General features: G+C 41.5%; 1 protein-coding gene across 1 annotated transcript; it reads left to right on the top strand.

Annotated features, from left to right (window-relative positions):
• Nucleotides 1-586: 586 nt before the first annotated feature.
• LOC110468135 (desmoglein-2) lies at nt 587-22579 on the top strand. The gene is made up of 15 exons (XM_021525740.3): nt 587-724; nt 6743-6778; nt 7662-7796; nt 8720-8878; nt 9147-9291; nt 10409-10569; nt 11398-11532; nt 11673-11858; nt 12831-13090; nt 13933-14075; nt 14701-14928; nt 16457-16687; nt 17713-17855; nt 18989-19330; nt 21371-22579. The coding sequence occupies exons 1-15, from the start codon at nt 680-682 to the stop codon at nt 22394-22396; spliced, it is 3375 nt and encodes a 1124-aa protein (XP_021381415.2). The 5' UTR covers nt 587-679; the 3' UTR covers nt 22397-22579.
• The last annotated feature ends 1042 nt before the right edge of the window (nt 22580-23621 follow it).

Below are 23621 nucleotides of genomic sequence, written 5' to 3'. Positions count from 1 at the left end.
CTCTCCGACCCCAAGAGTATCACAAAAAATATCATAACCAGCAGGTTCTGAAGTTACTTACCACAACTGAGCGTGACCCTGGAAAGATTAACCAGGTAACTGCCTCAGCAGAGAGGATGTACAAGAAAGCACGTTTAATTGTTTCGCCATCATGAAGAATCAGTTACGTCTTCGTAAGCATCAGTTAACGAGGTGTATCCAGGAAAGATCTCTGCCAGATAAGAGTAGGAAGGATATAGCTAGGAGCGTATAAAAAATGAGGATTACAGGGAAGGTTGTCCTAAAAACGCCCACAGTTTTATTTTCCCGTAAGACTGCGCTGCCCCCCGTCAATTACTCCTGAAAGCATCAGTTTGTTGTCGCAGCCCTGCGCGCCTCCTGCACGCTCCGGCTCGCCTTCCTCGGCGGCAGCGGGGCAAACAAGCCGCAAACTTTGGGAGCCCTGGGGAAGCCGGGCCCGGCGCTCCCGGCGCTGCCTCCTCGGGCGGGGCGCGGACGGGACTCGCCGCCGCGGGCCGGGCGGGGCCCGGCTGCCTTTTGCCCCCTCCCGGCGCAGATCCCGCCCGGCACACCCCACCCACCCGCGGCGACTTGTGCCCCACTCCACGGGCCGCCGGCATTCCCGTCTTGGGCGGCCGGAGGAGCCGAGCCTCTCCCGGCACGGCACGGCACGGCGGTCATGTCGCGGGGCCCCGTGGCGGCGGTGCGGCTGCTGGCGCTGCTGGTGAGTGCGGGGCACCGCTTTGCCTTGCCGCGGGGCTCCCCCGGTACCGGGCGCCGCTTTGCTTTGCCGCGGGGCTCCCCCGGTACCGGGCGCCGCTTTGCTTTGCTTTGCCGCGGGGCTCCCCCGGTACCGGGCGCCGCTTTGCTTTGCTTTGCCGCGGGGCTCCCCCGGTACCGGGCGCCGCTTTGCTTTGCTTTGCCGCGGGGCTCCCCCGGTACCGGGCGCCGCTTTGCTTTGCTTTGCCGCGGGGCTCCCCCGGTACCGGGCGCCGCTTTGCTTTGCCGCGGGGCTCCCCCGGTACCGGGCGCCGCTTTGCCGCGGGATGGAGCCGCGGTGGTACTGCCGCGGGGGTACCGAGTGCCGCCGCCGGAGAGAGGTGTTCCCATCAGGACTTGGCAGCCATTCCAACGCCTGCTGTGTGTGTCTGGGAACGGGTTTTCTCTCTTTATTTGCGTTTGTTGTCTGAAAGCAGGTGGAGGTAGGAAATCCCAGCAGGAACGGTATCTGGGATGGGTGGGGTTCCAGAGGCGCCGGGAGGAACAGGAAGGTAGTGAGGAGTTCACGTTGTTGCCGTCTTCATGTTTAACATGCTCTTTATGCTAGTAAATTGTATTTCCCTTCTGTGGGAACAGTTTAACAGTGCCAGGAGGGGAGGTGAATCAAAAAGTTTGGAAGTCTTTATCGCCTTAGAAAAGTTTCACCAAATTCTTAACGAGCGAGGACTCCTTAGGCTTTCTCCTGCTCTTCCCTCACTACATCAGCCTTTAGATCTTCCATCCTATGAAATACTTTCTCAGGCTAAAAACAATGACTATCTCATGACAAGCTGAGAATGAAATGCTTGATTTGTTAGATTTGGACTGATGCTTTCTAGCTCTTTCTAGCTGCTTTACAGCAAACTCTTCATTGTATCTGCGGTATTTTCTTTTGCTTTTCACCTTTCCAGGCTGGCAGAATGCCTGCGGAAGTTGGGCTGCCGCCGTTCAGACAAAGGTGAGGGTGGAGGCCATGCTCTGGGCTGTGCCAGGAGCTGCCGAGCAGCTGGACAGGGATCAGGAATGGCTTGTTGCATGGACAGAATGGAAGGCACTGGGGGTCAGGACCTTGTTCTCTGAGCTCAGGAACCCACAAAATCAGATTTGTTATCTGGACACCTGTTGCCTGATAGCAATATGGTTGTGCATAAGTTGGCAAGCAACAGTTAAATCTGTTTTTACAGTAAGCTGGTAGTTGGGGTTTGGTTGGAAAATGTTTTATCCTCATTTTGTCCAAATTAACGATGGAAAACATGGAACACCACTTGTGCAAAAGTTTTTACATATTCTTTCTGCAATACCTGAAGCCACACCACCGTCCATTTTGGTGGGCTTGCACTGGCTCAGGATGCTGTTAGTTTGCCTGAAGAATGTTATTTTTCTCAATCTTCATCATCCTCAGTTTCAGCTAAGGCTGGATCAGGATATGATATACTGAGAGTCAAATCAATTTGGCCTAAAAGACTCATTGTTAGAATATTAGAATTAATAAAGCTGCCTTAGTTGGGTGATGGCAGAAGAGAAAGAGAGGCACTGCTGGGTTTTGACATTTTGGGATTTTTTTCCCTAATCTGGGCATTCATGTAGCAAAAAGTCAAGTTCCTTATTTGAGAGTATTGGATTGGGATCATTTATTTCTTATGAATCTTAAGAAGCTACTGAAAAACAAAATTAGTCTAAAAGTAACATCTTCTCAAAGCACATTCTACCTTAGAAGCATCAGGAATGGTAGGTTGTTCCTCTCCCGTTTTTCCTGGAAGAATCTCTCAGTGCTCCCTCCCTGCCTGCAGGCTGCATCCCTGTATCATCATCCCTGGGTACCTCGCAGACGTCATGGCAAATCTCCCCAGGCCCCTGCCTCCAACCCCTTTCCAGGAACATTTGTGCTGAATGGTGGTGCACCCAAAGGGTTGGGCTTGACCTGGAGTGTGTCCAGGGCACACACCCAGAGCCATGGGCCTGCCAGGCAGGCACAGCTATCGAGGATCATTAGACTGGGAGGTTTCTCAATCATTTCTAAAGGGGGTGGACATCATGTATCCAGGAAAAGAAGTCTTAGAACGTTTCCTGCATTTGAGTGAAAGGATAGTGGTCAGAGATGTATGAATCTTAGTATGGGAGTAGCAAAATTAATCTTTTCTCTGAATGTCTTCCTCAGATGTACTTCGTTGAGGTTTGGGATGGGTATGATGAAATTCAGGCCTGATAACTACTGTAATGTCAGAGTCAGTAGCAGTTAATTTTCAGAAGTCACAGAAGTAAGTTTAATAAAAACATCACAAAGTGATGCATGGTTTTAAGAAGAGCAGAGGTGAGCTAATTCAAAGCAATCTAGCTTCTGTTGCTAGTAACATGTTGAAACGCGGTTAAAATATTTAGAATCATCTGTGGATTGAGTCAACATTTTAATATTGTTCCAAAAATGAGGGAAAACCCAGCTGTGGTGAGATCTGAAAGCAGCCAAAAAATATATAAAGTCTAGTATTTTATCCATCCTATTGAACTGAAGTGGTATGTTGGTTTTGATACCAGACTTCAGAAAAAAAGTAATTCTCTCTAGGAGAGACTACAGAACAGTAAAAAAAAAAAAAAAAAAATGCAATCTAAAGTCACAAAATCCTTCTTAAAATTATTTTTAAGGGAAATTAAAGAACTGGTATGTGAGAAAAGACAGTGAGTAAGATATTTGATAAGTTCACATATACATGAAGAGTAGAAGAAAAGGGAATTACACCATACAATGAGAGCATTGTCAACATGTCAAAGGAGATTAGGTTTGAGGTTAAGACATCTCAATATAGATGTTTAAGTTTCTGCTAATGTATATGGAGATGCAGTGGATGCTGAGTACACCTGTTTGATTGGATCAGATTGTACTTTTGAAGAAAATCTCAAGAGCGAGTGGATTGTATCCCTCCTGAGTGAAAACATGTTGGTAGACACATCTATCTGTTTGTAGATATTTGATCTGTGGGAACAAGTTAATTATAGTCTGAAGGATCCATCAAACCATGGGTTGTATGGTGTTGGGTTCTCTGCATCACGTGCTTTGCTCTACAAATCCTCCTGTGTTTGGTTTACAATATTTAATTGGAAGTACTCTCAATCAGTAGAGCTCAGAGAGAAATAAATATGGACTGGTTTGAGGGCAAGTTGAGCAGCGCTCCGATCTCTATGGGTATTGGCTATATTTCTGCTGGTCATAATGAAAGTTTAGGCACTTAGCTTTCATTTAGACATGTAAATTTGTGTGCCTTACTCTGAATATCATGCAAGTAGCAATATGGTCAACTTACAAGGAGCTAAGAATTAGGATAATAAAATGAAGATGAAAATTAACAGACTTTTCATTGGTAGGACTATCTAGGAGCCCCCTTAGGTTAGTGAGGCTGAGGGACCTCCGTCCCTCCTTTTTAAGAACAGGATAAATAGTTGTCAGGAAGTATTTGGGTGTAGTTTGTTTTCCCTAGGGCTAGGAGATGTACTAGTAGATGACCTTGGAGGGTCCCCCCTGGTTGCTTCTCTGAGGTCTTCACATGTTGTTTGTAACACCAAACTGACTCACAGGAGGTGCAAGCTTCAAATCTCCTAACACACAGCACATGGAAAAGACCTCATTTCTAGGCATTACTGTTTCCTGGTGCAAATACATACACATACCTTCTTGATTGCTCAGTCTTTATAGTTTTACAGCTGAGCTTTGTGTTGAAAATCTGTCCCTTAGTCACTTCCTGACTATGGATGAGCAGGGATTTGGTCAAGAGCAGCCTTGCAGTCACTATACATCTATACATGGCAGTCACTCCCTTCTTTTCCATGCCCTCTTGCCTATTCCTGCTGCTTTCCTGTAGTGTTTCATTCCAATTTCATTACTTCAAACCTCAGACTTTTTTTTTTTTTTTTAACCATCCCATTTTCTTCTGACAATATGTTCTCAGCTCAGGTCAATAGGTGTCATCAGTAGATGTCTGGTTTTTGAGACAAGGCTGTGATCCACAGCAAATGACAAAGCTTTCCTACTCTGAGCCATTTAACAGAAGGCAGTTGAAAGATACTTAAAAGAAAAAAAATGTGGGGGAGAGGGGGAAAATTCACATCTTCAACAGGCAGTAAATTCAGACATTTTACTTGTCCTTGAAGAAAATGTCACAAAAAAGTGTTTTTCCCCAGTTTAAAAGTTTTGGAACTTCTAAAATTTTTCAGTAAAAAAGGCTGAATCCCTCTACATATTTTTTTCCCCTTGTATTTATGCATCTTGTGAATAAAATTTTAAAATTCTTAAAAAATTTTTGTCGATATCTTCTAAGTCTCTTATGAGGCTACCTGTGGACTGTAGATTGAATAATACAAGAACAAAAGTATTTTTTACTGTCTTAGCATTAACCAAGAATGTTTTGAGAGACATTTTCTACTATGCAAACAAATAGATTTTTACATTTACTTATCTTAATGAAAGATTTTCTTTTTATAATGACTAGTGGAATTTTTTTGCACATTTTTGACACACATCTCAGTGGAAGGTCTGCTTATTCTTGGTTTTCAGACACTTTTGTTTGTACTGAGTTCTCAGTTCCCAACACAAGGAAACTTCTCAGTGTCTCCTCTTGTCTCCATTCAGTTTTTAGACAGAAACAGTTTTCTGTCCAGTTTACCAATTAGAACAACCAAGGATGTTTCTGATGATATGTTCACCTTCCAAAAGAGTTGCAGCTTCTGTGTAAAACCTTGACTATAAAGCAAAATTCTCCTGACACTCTTGCTGGTATAATCTCATTAGTAATGAAAATAAATTTTGAAAATCCATACTATTAGTAAAATCAAATAAGATTAAGAGCATCTATGAAAACAGCTTTGTGTGAGATCCTGTACTCTTCCTGATGCATGTCCGTTAGGAAACTTACTTGATAATTTCTGTCTTCAGAATCTATACATTGGGAAAAATACCATTTGAAAAACAATTTTGTTGAGCAAGTTGAAACATAAATCTGCTGAATTGCTCAACACAGTCTGCTAAAAAAAGATAACATCTTTTTTTAAAAAAAGCATAAGCTGTCATCAATTCAGTATTCAAGGCTGAGTCAGACGGAGTAATAGGGAGAGCCCAGTGAACAGATAGAAACCAGAGACTGATTTATTTGAGTAAAAAAACACCTTTTCTTAGCCTGCTTTGCCTTAGGCAGTTTTATATCTAAGAAAATAATCACCTAAGTTGCAAAATAAAGTAGTAGTAGTTTTCAGAAATTAAAGTATTTGCTACCTGTACAAAGTTCAAAACTTGATTTGTAAGTTTCCCATGTTGTAATAGCCTACTTTTTATTGTTGCTGCTTCCCAATACCTACATTTTTTGCAGGTTGGGGGGTGTTGTTACTTGCAGAGCTACGGTGCCTGGAAAGCAAACATGAACATGGGTTTTCTGATAAGTTGGTTTCTTCCAGCCAGGATTTGTCACCTAGCTGAGTCATTCAAAGCCATGCATAGCTGTCCTGGCCTGTCCTGGTGTGTGAAGAGGTGGGCAGTCCCAATGCTGAATGTTAGCCTGCAAAGTTTTGTCAGAGCAAGCACCTCTGCTTTGTTTAAATAGGTGATGCCATTTATCCTCCCAGCAAGGTTCTGAGTAAGAGAGCTGCTTCTGTCGTGTACATTTCTCAGATGTACACAGCAGATGTTTGGGTTAGTCCTTACCTTTAAACAACATTTATCCGATTTTCTTCTCTGATGCAATTGGTAACCCACCACAGCCACAAATCCAAGGCTTGCTCAGAAAAGGAAGCTTCTCCAAAGTGCTGCATGTTTTTAATGTCAGTAATTATGGGTGAATTTTTCAGAAATTGTTATAGGTAAATAATAAATATTAATTTATACATGTCAGAAGTCTTCTTCCTTATGGCTTTTCTGCTCTTATGAAACCTGTCACAAAAGTTATGTTTTAGTGCTGCTGAAGAGACATAGAAATAATAATGACTGTCATCATTTCCTTTGCAGATCTGTTTGAATTATGGACATGGGCTCTATGTGAAGGTAGGATATAATGGAAAGTTTTTATTTTTATCAGTGCCTATAGAAGGGTTCTCTGAACCACATGTCGAAGTCATGCCTTATTTCAGTTGATAAATGTCTTGAATTCTACCATTTTCTGGAATGTTAAAGCTGCATAGTGAATAGAGAAATGAAAGCTGAAAAGTAAGTTAATAGATTCCTACATCCATTACCTAGAGTGGCATTGAACTTTAAGAAACCTCCCCTAACACAGTAAAAATGTAGATTGCCTTTTTGACCTCGGTAGATGAAAAACCACCATTTTATTGAATATGTTAAACTGGGAGTCAACAGAGACAGTAGAAAATAAAGTGGACAGAAGGATGAGGGCTCTCATGCAGAGTGAGAATAAGATGTAGTTAAGCAGGGATAGCAGAGACATTGGATGGATTGAATACAGGCCTGCTCTTCCATGTATTCTGTTTCAGAGAGAAGGTTAAATATGCGAGGCAGTATTTGTGGGAAGATAAATACGGTGGTAAAGCAGAAATGGTGGTTCAAAACAGCCTTAGTGCCAAATTTCTTCCCACATCTGATGACAAGTATTTAAATCTTCCAGAGCAGGTGTATTTTCACCAACCCTTGGTCATGGAAACTTGCTCATATTTTTAAAGCCTGTCTTGCCTAATTCTGTCTTGATGAAAAGACCAATGCAGTTTTCCTCTTCAACCAGCTTGAGGACTGTGTAGCCCCTAGATTCTGACTCAGATTCTGTGACTCAGAAGGCTGATGCTTCTCCCTGATTTTGAAGTTACTAGCTATTGAAAGAGCAAAAGTTGCTCAGAAGTCTTGGCTACAGCAGCAATAAAGCATTTATCTGAAATGAGTAAATGCAGTGCTGACATTCCATCTTGTCTTTTCACAGGTTTATCATCAAAATGACAGGAGTGGCCTGCTGTCTCATCCCAGCAGCCTAGTCAGACAGAAGCGAGAATGGACAGTCCCTCCAGCTTTCATACGGGAGGAAGAAGACAATTCCTATAAGAATCCAATTGCTAGAGTAAGCCCAGAAAGCAGTTAAATATACAATACACAGAAAAAATAGAGATGAAAATGTAAAAGAAGAGTGTGGCTTCCCTAAACACATGCACAAAGATTTCTTTAATTTTAAAGGACTTGAATGCCAGTTGAAGATTGACACATTTACTTCTGTTTCCTTTACTTTTAAAGCCTGATTTGGCTCAGTCTCTCATTTTTTCATTAAGCTTTGGGAATGCAATATCTTTGAATTTTTTTTACCCCACTACCCCCCTGGAGTTGAACTTGGCAAGTGGGTCCAAAATGTGTTGGTGCTGATTGGCCAGAAGGATGTACATAGAGCATGATTATGTATGCCCAATCCTTTAGGAAACAAAGCTAAAAATAACCCAGGTGTTATCCTGTGTGAAAGAGTGATATGCATCTGGTTCATCACCAGTGTTCAAACCTAAATTCACCACTCCTGCCACTTCAACAATGAAGTGACTGCAGGTGATGACAAGCTGTTGCCCTCTGCTTGGGATGCCCCTTCATGGTGATACTGGTACAATGCACACTTTTCCAAATGGTTTAAATATCTGCTGACAGCAGAGGAAGGGTGTAATGTCTAGTCTCTGCAGCCTCTTCTATGTGTTCATCTCCAGGTCTGACCTTTTTCTTCCACCCTGTCCCTTCTCCAGTCCTGGTATATTTGCTAGCTGAGGTCTGACCTCCCAGGTCAACTCCCTGCTCCAGATGTTCCTCATCTCCCTGCACCAGATTCTCAAACAGAACATGCAGCCCCTCCTCCATTCATCTCTACATCTCCACAGTCAGAGGAGTGCAGGGAAATGTGTTAATTTTTTTTTTTTGTTTATTCACTACAAAATAGAAGAAATACTTTGTTGCACTTTAAAATGTGGTTTTATTTACTGAGTACTATTTAATTTGTTATATTCCTACTAGATACATTCAGATCTTGAAGATACAGGAATTGTAGTAACTTACACTATATCTGGTCAAGGAGTAACAGAACCCCCATATGGATTATTTGTTATCAATGGAAAGACTGGTGACCTGAACATAACAGGAAGGGTGGACAGAGAAAAGACTCCAATGCTTCTTGTAAGTTGAAAATTAACTTTTTTCTTTATAGATCTCCTCCTTTCATTTTTTAAATTTATTTGCTTTAAATGTGTCTGCTTGAAATAATATACATAATGTATTTCTGGATATTTGTGTATACTTTCTTGTATTTATAAGCATATATAATAAGCTTTTATAATGTTTAGACTTTGTTGTATATAATGGGTGTATTTCTGGTTTGCATATGTGTTTGTTTATATGACAGTCACGCATTGGATTTGTTTATTGTTTCTGTCTATATTATCAGGTCCGAGGCCATGCACTAGATAAAAATGGGGCAAAACTAGAAGAGCCAATAGACCTCCCAATTAAAGTTGTAGACATAAATGACAATTTTCCAGTGTTTTCACATGAAGTTTTTGTTGGTTCAATTGAAGAATTAAGTGAAACAGGTAACTTTATTTTTTTTTTTTTTTTTTTAGTTTTTCCCAGCATATTCACGGGGACAAGTGAAATGCACTTTAGAGCAGTGCTGACATAAGCCAGGTTATCCATATGTGAATGAGGGTTTTTATTCAAGGCTCAACTGTGTTGTGTGATTAAGGGAGAGCATCCCCCTAGGGGCAACAGAGAACAGTATTTCCTCTTGTGGCACTTTTGGTTTGTTGTCAGAGCTACTATAAATCCAGGAACCAGAGCTTGTCTGCAGGAATTGCACAGGAAATGCAATCTGCCTTCTGGGCCAGTAGTCACAGCCTGTTTGGGAGGGACTTCACTCTGCTATCCTCATCCAAAGCCCTGCTTTATTTGTGGGCTGGAGAGGCAGTTTGCTGGTAAGCACATATGGCTGTGTCATAACCATTGAAGAGCAGGTTAATGGCCATTTTCCTATTGAGATCAGTAAGCACATATGGCTGTGCCATAACCATTGAAGAACAAGTTAATGGCCATTTACCTATTGACATCAGTAAACATAAGAGCAACAGATTATTTTCAAGAAGATTAGAAAAGCTGGAATTAAACTACCTAATAAATACCTGGCAGTGTCTGTTTCAATGTCTCTATAATGTGAAAAAACAAATTATAAGGTGATTGCACCATGGGTACCACCATATATATTGAATTAAGTTGTTGGAGGGCATCAATACAGATCAGTGGTTTCAATAATGTCCAGGTAAAGGAATAGTTACTGCTGTCTTTTAGAATAATGTGTAAGGGAAATTTATCTCATTGTTCAAAAGCGTGTACTTTCTGCTCTGTATGTTATCTACATTTTGCTGTCAGAATTACTGAGAGAATTTAACCTGTTGTTTAATTTATGCATTTAATTTTATGAGTTACAGATGTGTAAATGCAATCTTTTTGTTGGCTAGAACATATACTTTAACATGTATCTATTGGGTTTAAAAACACTTCATCAACTTCATGCATGAAATAAATAAAGTCAAGAGCACCAAAAAATTGTGCAGGGCATCTAACAAAATGCTCTTATCTTTGGCATTACAGTAAAGTTATATACCAGGTGCATGGTGGTGTAAACAAGTGCCGTATTTTGTTTGTGTTTTCCAGGTACAATTGTAATGAGGATAAATGCAACAGATGCAGATGAACCAAATAACCTAAATTCCAAAATTGCTTTCAGGATTGTTTCCCAAAGCCCTAGCACTCCATTCATCATAGATAAGAATACTGGCGAAGTTCGAGTAGCAAAAATAAACCTTGACAGAGAGGTAAAAAAACCCCTCCCATTTTGAAGTTTGTTAGCAGTGGTTTTCTGGTGCCCATTGTGTCACCCTCAGCCCTGCCTGCAGAGTGAAGAGCTGGCCCTCTTACCTTTCTTAACTTCCATTGCGATTAAAGCCTTGTCTGTGTGATGCATGGATTTCAGGCATTGTGGGAGGAGGCAATGGGATAAAGGCCATATCCTCCCCATCACCTCCCTAGCACAGCTCCAGCCCAATGGTTTTGCTTTCTGTCCCTCCAGTGCAGTCAGGACAGCAGTTACACAAAACAAGGCATCATTTCTTTCTTCTGGGGAGTGTATAGCAAAGATAACCTCGATCGCCATCTGCAAAGTTGCTGGCTGCATCTGGATTTTTGTAGCCTGCCATGCAAATTGCAGTTCAAAGAGTTAGGACAGGTGCTACTGTGAAACTGCATTGGAAGTCCCATATTACCAGGGACATGACAGAGTTGCTTGCAGAGTTTTCCCTGGCCAGCAGATGGTGATGGGAATGCTGGCTCTGTGGCTGAGGGATGTGGCTCTGCCTGTGTCCTGACATGTAGGTGTCACTGGTCCTGTCCCTGTTCATGGTCACTGGAATTCTTTACTTTGCTGTGTAAGTACAGTCTGACTCTTTGTGGGGAAGGTGTGAAAGTCCCGTACCCTTTTCAAAGACTCAGTTCTACTCCAACAAAATTTGTGGAGATTGTGTGTGAGATTAACTTTTATCTAGAGAGGAGTTACAATTGACCATAAGAGACCCTACCAAAACGTAATAGAGGTCAAAGGAAGAATTTTTAGCCTGGATTAAACACTTTTTTTCTTACCATGGCAGACACAAAGTAGCTACTCTTTGGTGGTGGAAGCAAAGGACCGTGGTGGTGAAAAAGACGGGAATGCTGCAACATGTTCTTTAGAAATCAAGATTCTGGATGTCAATGACAATCTGCCTGTTGTTGAAAGTCGTACAGTAAGTATAATTATCACAATTTTTAGCATGTTCCTACACCTGCCAGGATCCCATAATAAGACATTGTGCAAAATTCCTTGCACTGATGAAATGAGGTAAGCCATGATATCTTTTTAAAGAGTGGATTTTTTTAATTGCAGTTTGAAGCAAGCATTGAAGAAAACAGAGCAAATGTGGAAATTTTGAGAATAAAAGTATTTGACAAAGATGAAGAGTTTTCTGATAATTGGCTGGCAAACTTTACATTTGTTTCTGGCAATGAAGGTGGTTTTTTCAAAATTGTAACAGATACCCAAACAAATGAAGGAATTTTGACTGTTGTGAAGGTAGGTATAGATTTTAGAGAGTCTACTTTAAATATTAGAATAATTTATCCATCTGTGTTGACAAATTGTGTTTATTCAATCAATATGTAAAATGTGTGGATACTCCTCCTTTGCCGTAGTTTTAATGCATTCAGTAATTCCATACAAAATAATAATTTTGTCAAGTTTTTCTGTTTGCATTCTGTGTGATCTCAAATATAACTAATAAGGCAGAAGTCCCCAGACTTCCCCTTGCCCTTTGGGTAACAGTACTAACATGCTGTAGACTTTCACGTTCCTGCTGTCCTTGATTTTCAGTAAAAATTTCTTTATTTCTCCTGGCCACTGCTAATGTTGGAAGCAACACCTGTTCCATTGTCCACAAGCTACAGAAAATTTTGTTAATTTCTCCAAATTGAAATGATGATGAAAATATTTTCCATTAATGGAAATGTCTATTTTATAGTTTTCAATTTTCTTTAGTCCACAAATACTGAAGAAGCATAGTGCCCTAAGCAGCTTTTTTTTTCCTGCTTAGATTTCCTTATCTGAAAACTGCGAATTATATTTTAAAAAGTTAGCATTATTAAGTGAATGATTAGGTTTGAAAAAGAAACAAATGCAAACACATAAATTTTGAGGAGCCAGGTAATTGAGGACTGATTCGGTGAAAACACAGGCAGACTATATGGGTAGGACTCCTTTCGCATACATTGAATAATTTTAATTCAATAATATAAAGACATACCTATGGTGTCATCCATTAAAAATGAGCAAGAATAATAGGTTAAGAATCTTCCTTGCACTGTAACATCCTTACTGTTAAATATTACTTAAATATTTACATCCCTGTTACTCAAATAAGTATGCTATAGTATTAATTAAATATTAAATGTATGTTTGTTGGCTAGATATTGGATTCTGACAAATTCTGTTTTTTGTTTTTTGTTTTTTGTTTTTTTTTTTTTTTTATTATTTTCTTTATTGGTCCAGGAGCTGGATTATGAAAAAATGCAAAGTCTAAACTTAGGCATTGTTGTTACAAACAAAGCAGAGTTCCACAAGTCGATTAAAGCCAGTTACAAAGCAGAAACAATTCCAATCAAAATTAAGGTGATCAATGTGAAGGAAGGCCCTGTGTTTCCTGGTGGCACAAAAATTATTGAAGCAAGTGAGAAAACGCAGATAAAACAGGTTATTGGACAGTATCAAGCTTATGATGAAGACACTGGAAAAATAGCAGAGCACATTACGTAAGACTTTTTTAATAGCTATCATAACTGAGTATGTCAGAAGTCATATCTTATTGTCAAAATTTTCATGTTAAACTGAAATAATTTCAAAGGCAATAATTTTCTGTCAAGGATAATTCACATCTTAAACGTCATAATGATCTTCAATATTCTATTATGCAGAAAACTGGTGATATGAAAATCCTCCTTCTTTTGTTGTATACAGCAAGACCTGAGTATTTGGGTTGAAGTTGCTTGTGTTTGTATGGTATGTTTGTCATACCTGTCTACTTTTGAGATTCCATCGTCTCCAGTAAAATTAGGAAGGAATATGCAGAAACATTTATCAGTCAGACAGAAAGGGTGTGGCACAGATACGTCCACATGTGTGCACTTGGGTTTTGAATCATAGCTTTTCAGCTAGAATGTTATGTAACCAGTACCATGTCCTTTACAAATGGTGCACAGCAGAGTTGCACCCCCAGGGATGGACCTCTTTCCTCCATGCCTGCAATACAGTTATTCATGGGTGTCTAATGCTCAACTTTTGCTGGGAGCACAGATGAGGGGGGAAGAGAACAGTGTCCAGCAGTGCAGCTGTCTCCTGTCCCAGTCTCACTCCCTGATTGTACTTTCTGTACTGCACCCATACCTAAATCTTTGATTTAGAGAGGAGAGCAGCTCTCAGCATTCAGAGTAGGTTTATAGTTGTAACTAATTACAGTGGCAGGAGCATCAGGCCTCAGACTTAAAGAGTTAATCTCAGTTTTAAATGATGAGTAAACATACTGTGAAGCTGCTTTTTCTACTGATGGTTGTTTTCCTCATTATAAATGTGTCCATCTTTGTGTTCTTTTCATCAGATACATGAAAGGAAAAGATGCAGCAAACTGGATCACTGTAGACTCAGTCACAGGTGAAATCCTACTTGCTAAAAATCTTGATTATGAATCACCTTATGTAAAAAATGGTACCTACACTATCACCATGTTGGGTGTAACTACTGGTAAGTTGAGAGGTTGGTTTTGTTTGGTTTGTTTGCCTATCTACAAGGGTAGCTGGTTTAACCTACCCACCTCTAAAGTTAGGCAGCAAGTGCAATCTCAGTATTCAAAGGATAGACACAGGCAACTCATTTTTTAGAATGAGTTCCCAAGATATCTGTTTCTCTCCTCTGACTAGATTGAGGTGAACATTTTACAAAAGTTTTCAAAGATAGGTCTAATAGGAAACTCTATTGGCAAGGTGGGAATTGCCAGTATCTCAATATGTTTATCATTAGACTTCATAGTCTTAAGTTTTGTTGACTTCTAAGCAAGAAAGACTCTCTGAACTTCTTTTGTATATAAGTAGAATTCTTCATTTATAATCTACATGTTACTGTGTAACCATACAAGATTTTTTTTTTCAAGTTAAAGTAATAAAACAGCTTGCCTTCAGAAGAACTTTATCAATATATTTATTAACATCGGGAATGAAGCACTGTTATCATAAGCTCCAGGGAGATCTCTTTCAACTTACTTCAGCAATGTTGGGGTTTTGGAAAATATTTAGGTTTAGGTTTTTTTTTTTTGTTTTAATATATTTTTTGTGCATAAATCAACTTAATTTTTCATATTTTAAATTCTTAGATTCCCCAAGGAAAACAATCACTGGCACAGTCGTCATTCAAGTTAAAGATGAGAATGATAACTGCCCAGTTATTGTGAACCCTGTGCGGACTGTGTGTTCAGATGCAAAATTAGTTGATGTTACAGCTTATGATTTGGATGGTTACCCAAACAGTTATCCCTTCAGCTTTACTGTCATTGATGAGCCAGAAGGGACAGCAGCAAAATGGATAATTGCATCTGGAAATGGTAAGAAAAATTTTTTTTTGATTACTTCAGTTCTTTGAAGTTCTAAGGTTGTAATTTATTAATTCCAGTCAAACTGACAGTTTGGCTGAGTGAGACCAATACAGCAACCCTATATATGGAGTCGGGCATTAAGATGATAATTTGCATTCTGCTCCCTTTTCTCTAAAGGTTATAAAAGTCCAGACATGTCCTCTGGCCTCTGGGGTCTGTTGCCTTTCCTTAGTTTGACCATCTTTGCCTGGCTTGATACCCCATGTGTGGTGATCAGGGTTTCATTAATAAGGGTAGGAACAAGTTATCCCCTTCTTCTTATGGATAATATGCAGTGATGCATTATCTGGGCATAGCTGATAAGCTGTCCACAAGCCAGCAGTGTGTTCTTGTGGTCAAAAGGTCCATGGTGTCCTGGAGTGCATTAGGAAGAGCACTGCTAGCAGGTCAAGGGAGGTGATCCTGCCTCTCTCCTGTGCCCTGGTGAGGCACATCTGGAGTGCTGTGTCCAGTTGTGTGCTGTGTCCAGTTCTGCCTCCTTGGTACAAGAGAGACATGGAATTCCTGGAGCATCAAGTGGAGGGCAACAAATATAATTAAGGGGCTGGAGCTCTTATGAGGTCAGGCTGAGGGAGCTGGGCCTGTTCAGCCTTGAGATGACTGGGGAGAGACCTCATCGATGTCTATAAGTATCTGATGAAGGGAGAGTGTCAAGAGGATGGAGCCAGGCCCTCCTTGGTGATGCCAAGCAATGGGACAAGATGCAATGGGCAGAAATTCTCACTGCATCCAGTGAGATGCTCAGGAAGTTTCCACCTTAATACAAGGAGAAACTTCTTTACTCTACAGGGACCGAGCACTAGAAGAGATTGCCCAAAGAGGATGTGGAGTCTCCCTCACTGGAGATACTCGAGAACTTTCTGGATGCAATCCTGTGGCATGTGCTTTACAGAATCACAGAATCACAGGATTTAGGATGACTCTGCTTGAGCACAGAGGTTGGGCCCGGTGGAGATGCCCCACTGTGGTCCCTCCCAACCTTAATCAGTCTGTGATCTTCTGCCTAGATAGTCCTTGTCATGACATAGCCACAGCAGCAGATGTTTTGTTGGCTCCTTATCTCTGTCTGTGGCCTACAACAGATTAATCTACTAAAGACTGAGGCTGTTTCTCTGTGAGTTCAACCTTTATGTATCCAGATGACATGCCTCATGCTATACAGGTTGTCTTCCATGCTGTCTCTGGTCATGTGCAATTTCACAATTATCTCAGCCTGCAAGTGAGCATGGCTGCTCACTTACCAGCATGAATTACTTGATAAAAATAAAAGCATATATACTTTAGCAGCAGCTCATTAAACTTAATTCTATTGCATTGGCTGGGCATAACTGGAGGGAGTTTGTTGGAAGACTGTAGCAGTTGTATTTTAGTTAGTTTACAAGAGTCAATTTTCTCTCTGCTCACTCCTTGTGTTTTTTTCTTTTCCTTTTTTTTTTTTTTTTTTTTTTTCTTTAACCTCCCTCCACTTCTGCCTCAGACACCAGCATACAGCTGGTACCACAAAACCTGAAGCCAGGCAGAACTGAAGTTCCCTTACTAATAAAGGATTTCCAAGGGGTCAGCTGTGCTCTGCCACAGTCTCTGCAGCTGACTGTTTGTGAGTGTGCAGATAATGGCGTGTGCCAGGAGAAGTTTGTTGCCTCGAAGTCAGTGGGTCTGGCACCAGCAGCGGTTGCACTAATCATCTTGGCATTTTTACTTTTGCTGCGTAAGTAATTGTTTCATATTATCTGAGAAGCACTGTAAATGTGGTCTGCAAAGCATCAGGAAAGAAACAGTTCAGCTCCAAGGTTTTATCATCTTGATACATTCTGTGTAAACTCGTAGTCTTGTGGCAGTCATGGCAGATCCCCAGCTAATTTTGGTAATATCAGCATTTCACCCTGAAAGGATTTCAAGCTGTGCATTTTAAAATTAATATCAACAACTTTTAATATTTGTTTATAGTGCTGTAAATAACAAGTGGGGAAGCAGTGAGGAATGCTTTTGTATTCTGAGATGTCCCCAGGTGAACACTAGCTCTTCCTACCCAAACCACAGCACATTCTCCACTGTCATTTCTGTCACTGCAGATTCACTGTCTTGCTCAAAGCAGCAGGTGACATTGTTTTTTGGTGAGATAAAATAAAAGAAAAATAAGACTTGGTAATTCTGCTGTGGTCAGGTATAGCAGTGCTGCATTTAAACTCCCAATAGTTTATTGCCTGCGCAATACACAATCTAATTGTGATAAAACAGAGTTCATGCCACAGGAATAATATTCTCTGCTTCTAAAACTGGGTTATTTTGAGTCCCCCAGGCAGCACTCTAGGCACGTCAAAGGAGTGGTGAGGTGGAATTTACATGACGCCATGTTATTATCTAGTAGTAAAAGAAGAGGAGGAGTTAGAAATGCTGAGGTTGTACAGTGATAGCCAGGGCTTGGAACTGGTGTGTGAGATCTTTGATAGAAGTATAGCTACATACATGTGTGGCCATCTGCAGGATTGATGTGACTGCACGTCTGATGTGTTAGTTGTCAGTTTGCTCTCTTGGAAACTGGCCTTGGCATATGCTTCTAGGAAATGCCTTGAATATTTGGGAACCTGTCTTCAGTCCTTGCCTGCCCTCATCCTGATATTAGCTCATTAAAAATACATTTGGTTATGGGAGCTGGCCAAACTTACAGTGGCTCTAAGTACGCTAAGGTCCTAATAACCACACAATTAATGGCAACCTTCTGCTTCCCTGTAGTCGTTCCACTGTTACTGCTGCTGTGTCCAGGTGGCTTGGGAGCAAAGGGATTTGCTGGAACAAAGACGTTTACAGACATACCAGACCACAGTGAAGCGATGTTGCGTCAGTGGAACAGTGAAGGAGCAGCTCCTCAGGAGAAGGCATGTATCCCTAATAGCCCTTCCCTTTGATTTCCATCTCAGGGTTCAGTTTGGCACCTGGGGTGGGGCCTCTTCCACACTACAGGTGGATATTTCAAAGCTCTACAACAGATTTTGACAACACATGAACATTAATTAAAATTAACCCTGTGAGGCTCAGCGAAAAATGTGTGGGAGATGACTTCCACCAGCGGCTGTAGAAAAACCAGCCATAGCACTTAAATCCCAAAATACAGGGAAAGCAATCAAGTAAATGTTGATCATATCTGAGCAGAAGATAGGACTGTGGGAAAAGCGTTTAACCAATAGAAAGTGAAATATTTGCATTTGCAAGTCTGGAATGCTGTGCACCCCTTTGGGAGCATGATAAAACAGCAAAATAATGGGTTATAATGCTGAGCTTCCCTTCACTGATTTAAAGTTTCAGACTGTTTTAAATTACTTCCCTGTGTATTTTCTATTTTTAAACAGAGGAAATTCCTTAGTAAAAAAGAAAAAGGCAGAAAAAGTGCAAATCTGCAGAGGGAACAGTAAATACCAAAAGAAATTTGCTCTTTGTTGTTATGCTAGAAAACAAGGTTTACAAATAAAGGGCATGACACTGACATGCTTTTGCACAATAACAGAAACAGAAGGTAAAAGACTTTGATTTAGGGCCAATGCTCACACCAAATTCTTGTTAAAAGATAACAAGCCAAACTGCTAGGGGAAAAAAAAAGGCCAGGCAGCACCACAAAGGTGGAAGGCAGTGCATACTTCCCCACGTAGTGTCTGAGGAAAATTGGGCAGAGTTTTTCTTGGAACAGCTGAGCTCCCTAGAGTTTTGCAAGCCTATTTTTGGTGGTTTTTTTTTGTTTTGTTTTTTTTTTTTCATTTTCAATCCTCTGAGTTTCAAGAAAACAATGATCTATAAAAACATTTCTATGAACCTCCTTGGCAATACACTTGGGAAACTGCACCCTGTTTTTAGGAGGCCTTTTACTCTTTGCAGCAACACGTATAAGTGCAATTTCAGACAAGTCATAAGGCAGCACCCTCCCTGTTCCCACCCAGCCCCACTGCTGGTTTGGTGAGTTCCATGTGCTAGACAGCAAAGCTTTCATGTCACATCTTAATTTGTCTTATTTATGTAGCCAGTGCTAAGCTTCATTCCACCCACTGCACTTGGGGACTTGAAAGGAGGAACAGCAGCAGCAGCAGCAGGAGCAGCAGGAGGAGGAATGAGTGGAGAAGAAGCTCTAATAGGAGCAGGCAGCTCTGTCTCTCACGTAGGAGAGCATCACAACACTATTACCAGGGAAAGATGGGAAGAGCAAAGGCATCTTCTTTCTGCTGCCGACTGTGGAGCCATGGCAGCTGGAGCAGCTGAAGGCATGGCAGGTGTAGACGGCAAGACAGTCATGTCGGGAGGAGGAGCTGCTGTGGGAGTGGCTGGAGCCATGAATGAAGGATTCTTAAGAGACTACTTCAACGATGTAAGCATATAACCCAAAAATAACAGTATTTTGATGTTTGCACTTAGCATTGTGAAATATCTTTCATGTGATGACAGACAGAGGTGAGTAGATACATAGATACAAACAGTCCTGACATTGTGCGCATGGAGTTGGGGGCATTAAGGATTTTTGGATTGGCCACACCTGTGGGACTTGGAGTGTGACAATGCTCAGTCTTCTAGCGCTGAATGCTTGCAAGGTGTCACACAAATAGGCCTTTCTCTCAGTGGAGGTATTTGTGGATGGGATCCAGAATATTCAGCAATAGCTGAACTGCCTTCAGCAATAGCAAGGAGTGCCTTGCCCAGGAAAAAGCCCTGAGAAAGACTGTGATCTAAATCTCAGGGTCTTAAGAATATGAAACTGGTCTCTAGGGAGGCACCTGTGACTCATCATGAGTCACAGCTCCAAACTTTACCATGGAGGAGGTTTTTGAAAGATAAGTCAAAGATGTCATACACCAGTGGGTGGGGCTGTATTTTCAAAGTAGCTGATGTGGTAAGTGGTGCTGACTTGTCTGTTTGCCTAGCAGCCTGGGTAAAGATCCATCAAAAGTGTATGAGGCATATGTTGCAATCCCCTATCTTTTTTTTTTTTTTTTTACTGACCTAACCATTGACCAGTAGGTTGTTCCTACTTGTTGAAGCCACTTCTCTTCATGTTACATACATCATTAGTCCTTTGGCTGGTGAGCTCCTTGTAGTGAAAGTTTGACTTCCATGCACCATCACCTGTACAAACAAAACATCTTCACACCCTACAACTGGCAGCTGATGTGGTTTTGCAGGGGAGTAGCTGTGCAGATTTGAATCATCACCTCAGGCCAGAGCTTTTGGTACTTGTGTGTCTCAAAGTGCTCTAGCTACTGTTCTCATGGGTGAACAGATGCAAGAGTAGCAATCTCCTCTTCTTCCACTCTTTGTGACATAACTTTAAGCATAACTGCCTGATGAAGTCTGCAGGAGGGAAGTCGTGCTCAGTATCCATACAACTTCTGGGAGACTGAAATATCTCAGATTAGGGGTGAGGAAACAGACAAGTAACCAAACCAAATAGGTTTCAGCTGCTGATTTTTGTGGCAGAATCTTGGGTTGCATGCCTACTTCCAGGATCAAATGCAGATAAACATGCAGAGTCAAATGGGGTCTGGATATATAGCACATTACACAGATGCCTGAGCTAATTTGCAGTCCAGAGATTCAGATGTGGCAGAAAGGTGGTTCTGAGCACAAGCCAGGATCCATATTAGATAAAGCTGGTTCAGCAGGCCCAGAGGATTTGGCTGTCTTCACTTTTGGAACTGGAGCTGATGCTAACGCATACACAGATATTTGTGCCAGCACCGCAGCAGCTCCATGGCAGACACTGCTTTCAGATTGAGATGACCCCATAAGCAATGTAGCCAGAACTCATGAGCCCTCCTTGTTGCCAGATGGCTTGCACAGAGCCTAAGAATTGATGTGATGGACTATGCATTTATACTTTACCAATCCATTTAACTTTGTGATTTGTTTCCTGTTGGGCATCTTGGATGTGATCTTGTAGTCTGCAGTATTGAAAAGGGCCATGGTAGGTGATAACATGTCAGCATGTACTCAGTAAATGTTTGTTTAAATGTTAGGATACTCTCAGAAATTTTATTGGTGCTCTCCTGCAAAAACCTAGTTAGAGGTGAAGTTCGTTCACTGAACTAAAACTAAAACAATGTCTTCATGACTATGGAGCAGTATCACAAATTACACATTTACTGGAAGAAACAGCAGTAGGTGGTGAAGGTATTCAAGGTTTTAAATATAATCTCAGATTTTTCTTCTCATCAAGGGTACTGTTAAGTTTAGACTAATTTAGAAAAAGGAAAAACACATGTTAGGTACAGCCCTCACTTGGTTGACAGTTTCTGTGGGATCAGTTAAATTTCTTATTTCAACCTTTTTGTCCAAGCATTGCTGATTTTTAAAAGTTACTAAGTCTAGAGCTGGCATTAATGAACTTTTGTTTGCTTTTGTTTTCTGTCTGCAGAAAGCTGTCTCTTTTGCGGATGAAGATGAGGAGCAAGCTGCAAAAGACTGTCTCCTGGTTTATTCCCAGGGAGAATCAGGCTCCCCTCATGGCTCCGTTGGCTGCTGCAGCTTTATTGAGGGGGATTTTGATGACCATTTTCTTGATGATTTAGGAGACAAGTTTAAGACTCTAGCAGAAATATGTATAGGTAGGCAGATCAACATGAAAGAGGGTGGCTACAAGAATGAATCAGGTTTTGGTCTTAGTGAAGCAAAGTCACAGTTCTTACACCAGCAAAATACTTCCACCTCTGGACAAGCTTTTGCCTCAGGCAGTGGTTTCCAGTCCATCCCACCCGTGCACGCAGGCAGTGGCACAGGAGAAAGCAGCCTGTCCAAGGAGGTGGTGACAGAAACAACCTTTTCATCATCCCATCCTGGGCAGCACAATGCCCGGCACCTCCCCACAGGCCACACAGAGAGCCATGTCACCATGACGGAAACATCCTATTCTGTGGGGGCTCCTGCCTGCTCGGCCCCTGTCTTTTTAGACCCCCAGTTTAAGGAGAACGTAGTGGTGACAGAGAGAGTGCTGGCACCTGCATCGAGCATTCAGGGGATGGTGAAAATCCCTGATTTGCCGCATGGAAGTAACGTGGTGGTTACAGAAAGGATGGTGAAGTCAGCGGGTGCAGGGCCAGGATCCCTGGCAGTTCAGGATCTTCCTGACTCGCAGTATGTCGTGGTGAGGGAGCGAGAGAGGGTTCTTGTGCCTGCTGCAGAGCAGGGCTCGCTCAGCTTCCCTGCTTCGACACAGGAATGCAGCACAGTGCTGAATGAAAGGGTGGTGACAGCCTCAGGGCTGCAGGGCAGAGCTGAACAGGCAACAGGTGCCAGCTCAGGAAGGCAAGAGCATGCTCTGAGCACAGACTCCCCACTTAACTTGATGGGCTCTGACTTACAAGGGTCACCTCCTGCCAGTGCCACACTGAGCAAGTCTTCCAGGGTCACCAAATACAGCACAGTGCAGTACACTCGCTCATAGCCTGGCTCTGTGGAGAGGTTGGCAATGTCCAGCACCCTTCTGTCTGCATGCATCCTGCCTCAGGTTTTCCATGAGATCCAAATTTGCTGGAGCTTCCAGAATGGCATGTACTCATTTGCACTAGTTTGTATAAGTATGGATTATATGACCACGAAGCAAGTAAGGAAATCTAGTGTTATTTTACATTGGCAGGGATACCTTTGAGATGGAAAGATATGGGAAATACTTTTATTTTCCTGGTTTGCTATTTTTTAATTACTTTTTATTATACAGATAGTGTAACAACGCCACATAACCAGAGCTGCATAATTATGGGAAAACAGGAAAAAAGTGTCCAATCTAGTGATGGATAGTAGCCTGCAAAGCACAAGTAAAGTTTTTGAACAGCTGTTGAGTGTATCTGAAGTCCTCCTGTGGGGGAAGTCCGTTTCTGATTGTGTGTTTGCTGTTGCATTGTTGGCCATGGTATCTCCTCCTGAACCTTGCTAAGAAATCTTCCTGAGAAGCCCAGGCCAGCAAAGCTAGTATGTCTTCAGAGCAGTGGTGTGTTGACCTCCTGAAGGGATGTCACAATTTCAGGTTATCAGAATTTGTAACCTAAGCAATCAATACTTGCATGTTACCGCAGCAGTTAAAGAGAGCAAGTAGCAAAAAATCTGAGAACTCAAAATTTTCATTACCTTAGTCTAAAAGTTCCATTACTTGGTGTGGGTCTACACTGACATGGACAAGTAAGCATTTGCATCGTGCACATTTTTCACTTCATTAACTTACGAGAAACAGCCAAGGCTTACCTTAGCCTTAGAGCCAGAGATTCAGTCAGTAGCTTTGTCACCAAAGTTTATGGCCCTTGGACATCCGTAGGATCTAATTTACAGGTGCAATTTAGTATTTGGAATTCATTCTGTGAGCTCACAGACATAGAAGGCAACTTTGTGTGTGTGAGGTTCCACTAGTTTCAGTACCAGAGCTCAAGTGGCTGGTATAGTGCTGTGTAATGACAGCTTCCCTTGGCTGTGACAAGATAACAGGAAGCTCCCTTTAGCTCTGCAACATTTGAATTTACTTTACTTTCCTTGAAGTTTATGTGGTAAAAGCAAGAGACACTACTGCAGTGTTTGGCAGTATGTGTATATATATATGCACATGTAAATATTTGTATGCTGTTTGGAACATTCTGAAGTTAATTTTATACAAGAAAAAATGTCCTACACTTCTTTTGTTT

This window comes from Lonchura striata, chromosome 1 (genome assembly GCF_046129695.1).
Source record: "Lonchura striata isolate bLonStr1 chromosome 1, bLonStr1.mat, whole genome shotgun sequence".
NCBI classification, from domain to species: domain Eukaryota; kingdom Metazoa; phylum Chordata; class Aves; order Passeriformes; family Estrildidae; genus Lonchura; species Lonchura striata.
The sequence above is the reverse complement of the archived record's forward strand: the minus strand, read 5'-3'. Positions and strand labels throughout refer to the sequence as shown.

Excerpts from the sequence above, each read along its gene's own strand:
- LOC110468135 (XM_021525740.3), top strand. The coding sequence starts at position 680 with ATGTCGCGGGGCCCCGTGGCGGCGGTGCGGCTGCTGGCGCTGCTG. Across the intron at positions 725-6,742 it reads TGCGGCTGCTGGCGCTGCTG|ATCTGTTTGAATTATGGACA; the intron begins GTGAGTGCGGGG and ends TTTCCTTTGCAG. Across the intron at positions 8,879-9,146 it reads AAAAGACTCCAATGCTTCTT|GTCCGAGGCCATGCACTAGA; the intron begins GTAAGTTGAAAA and ends CTATATTATCAG.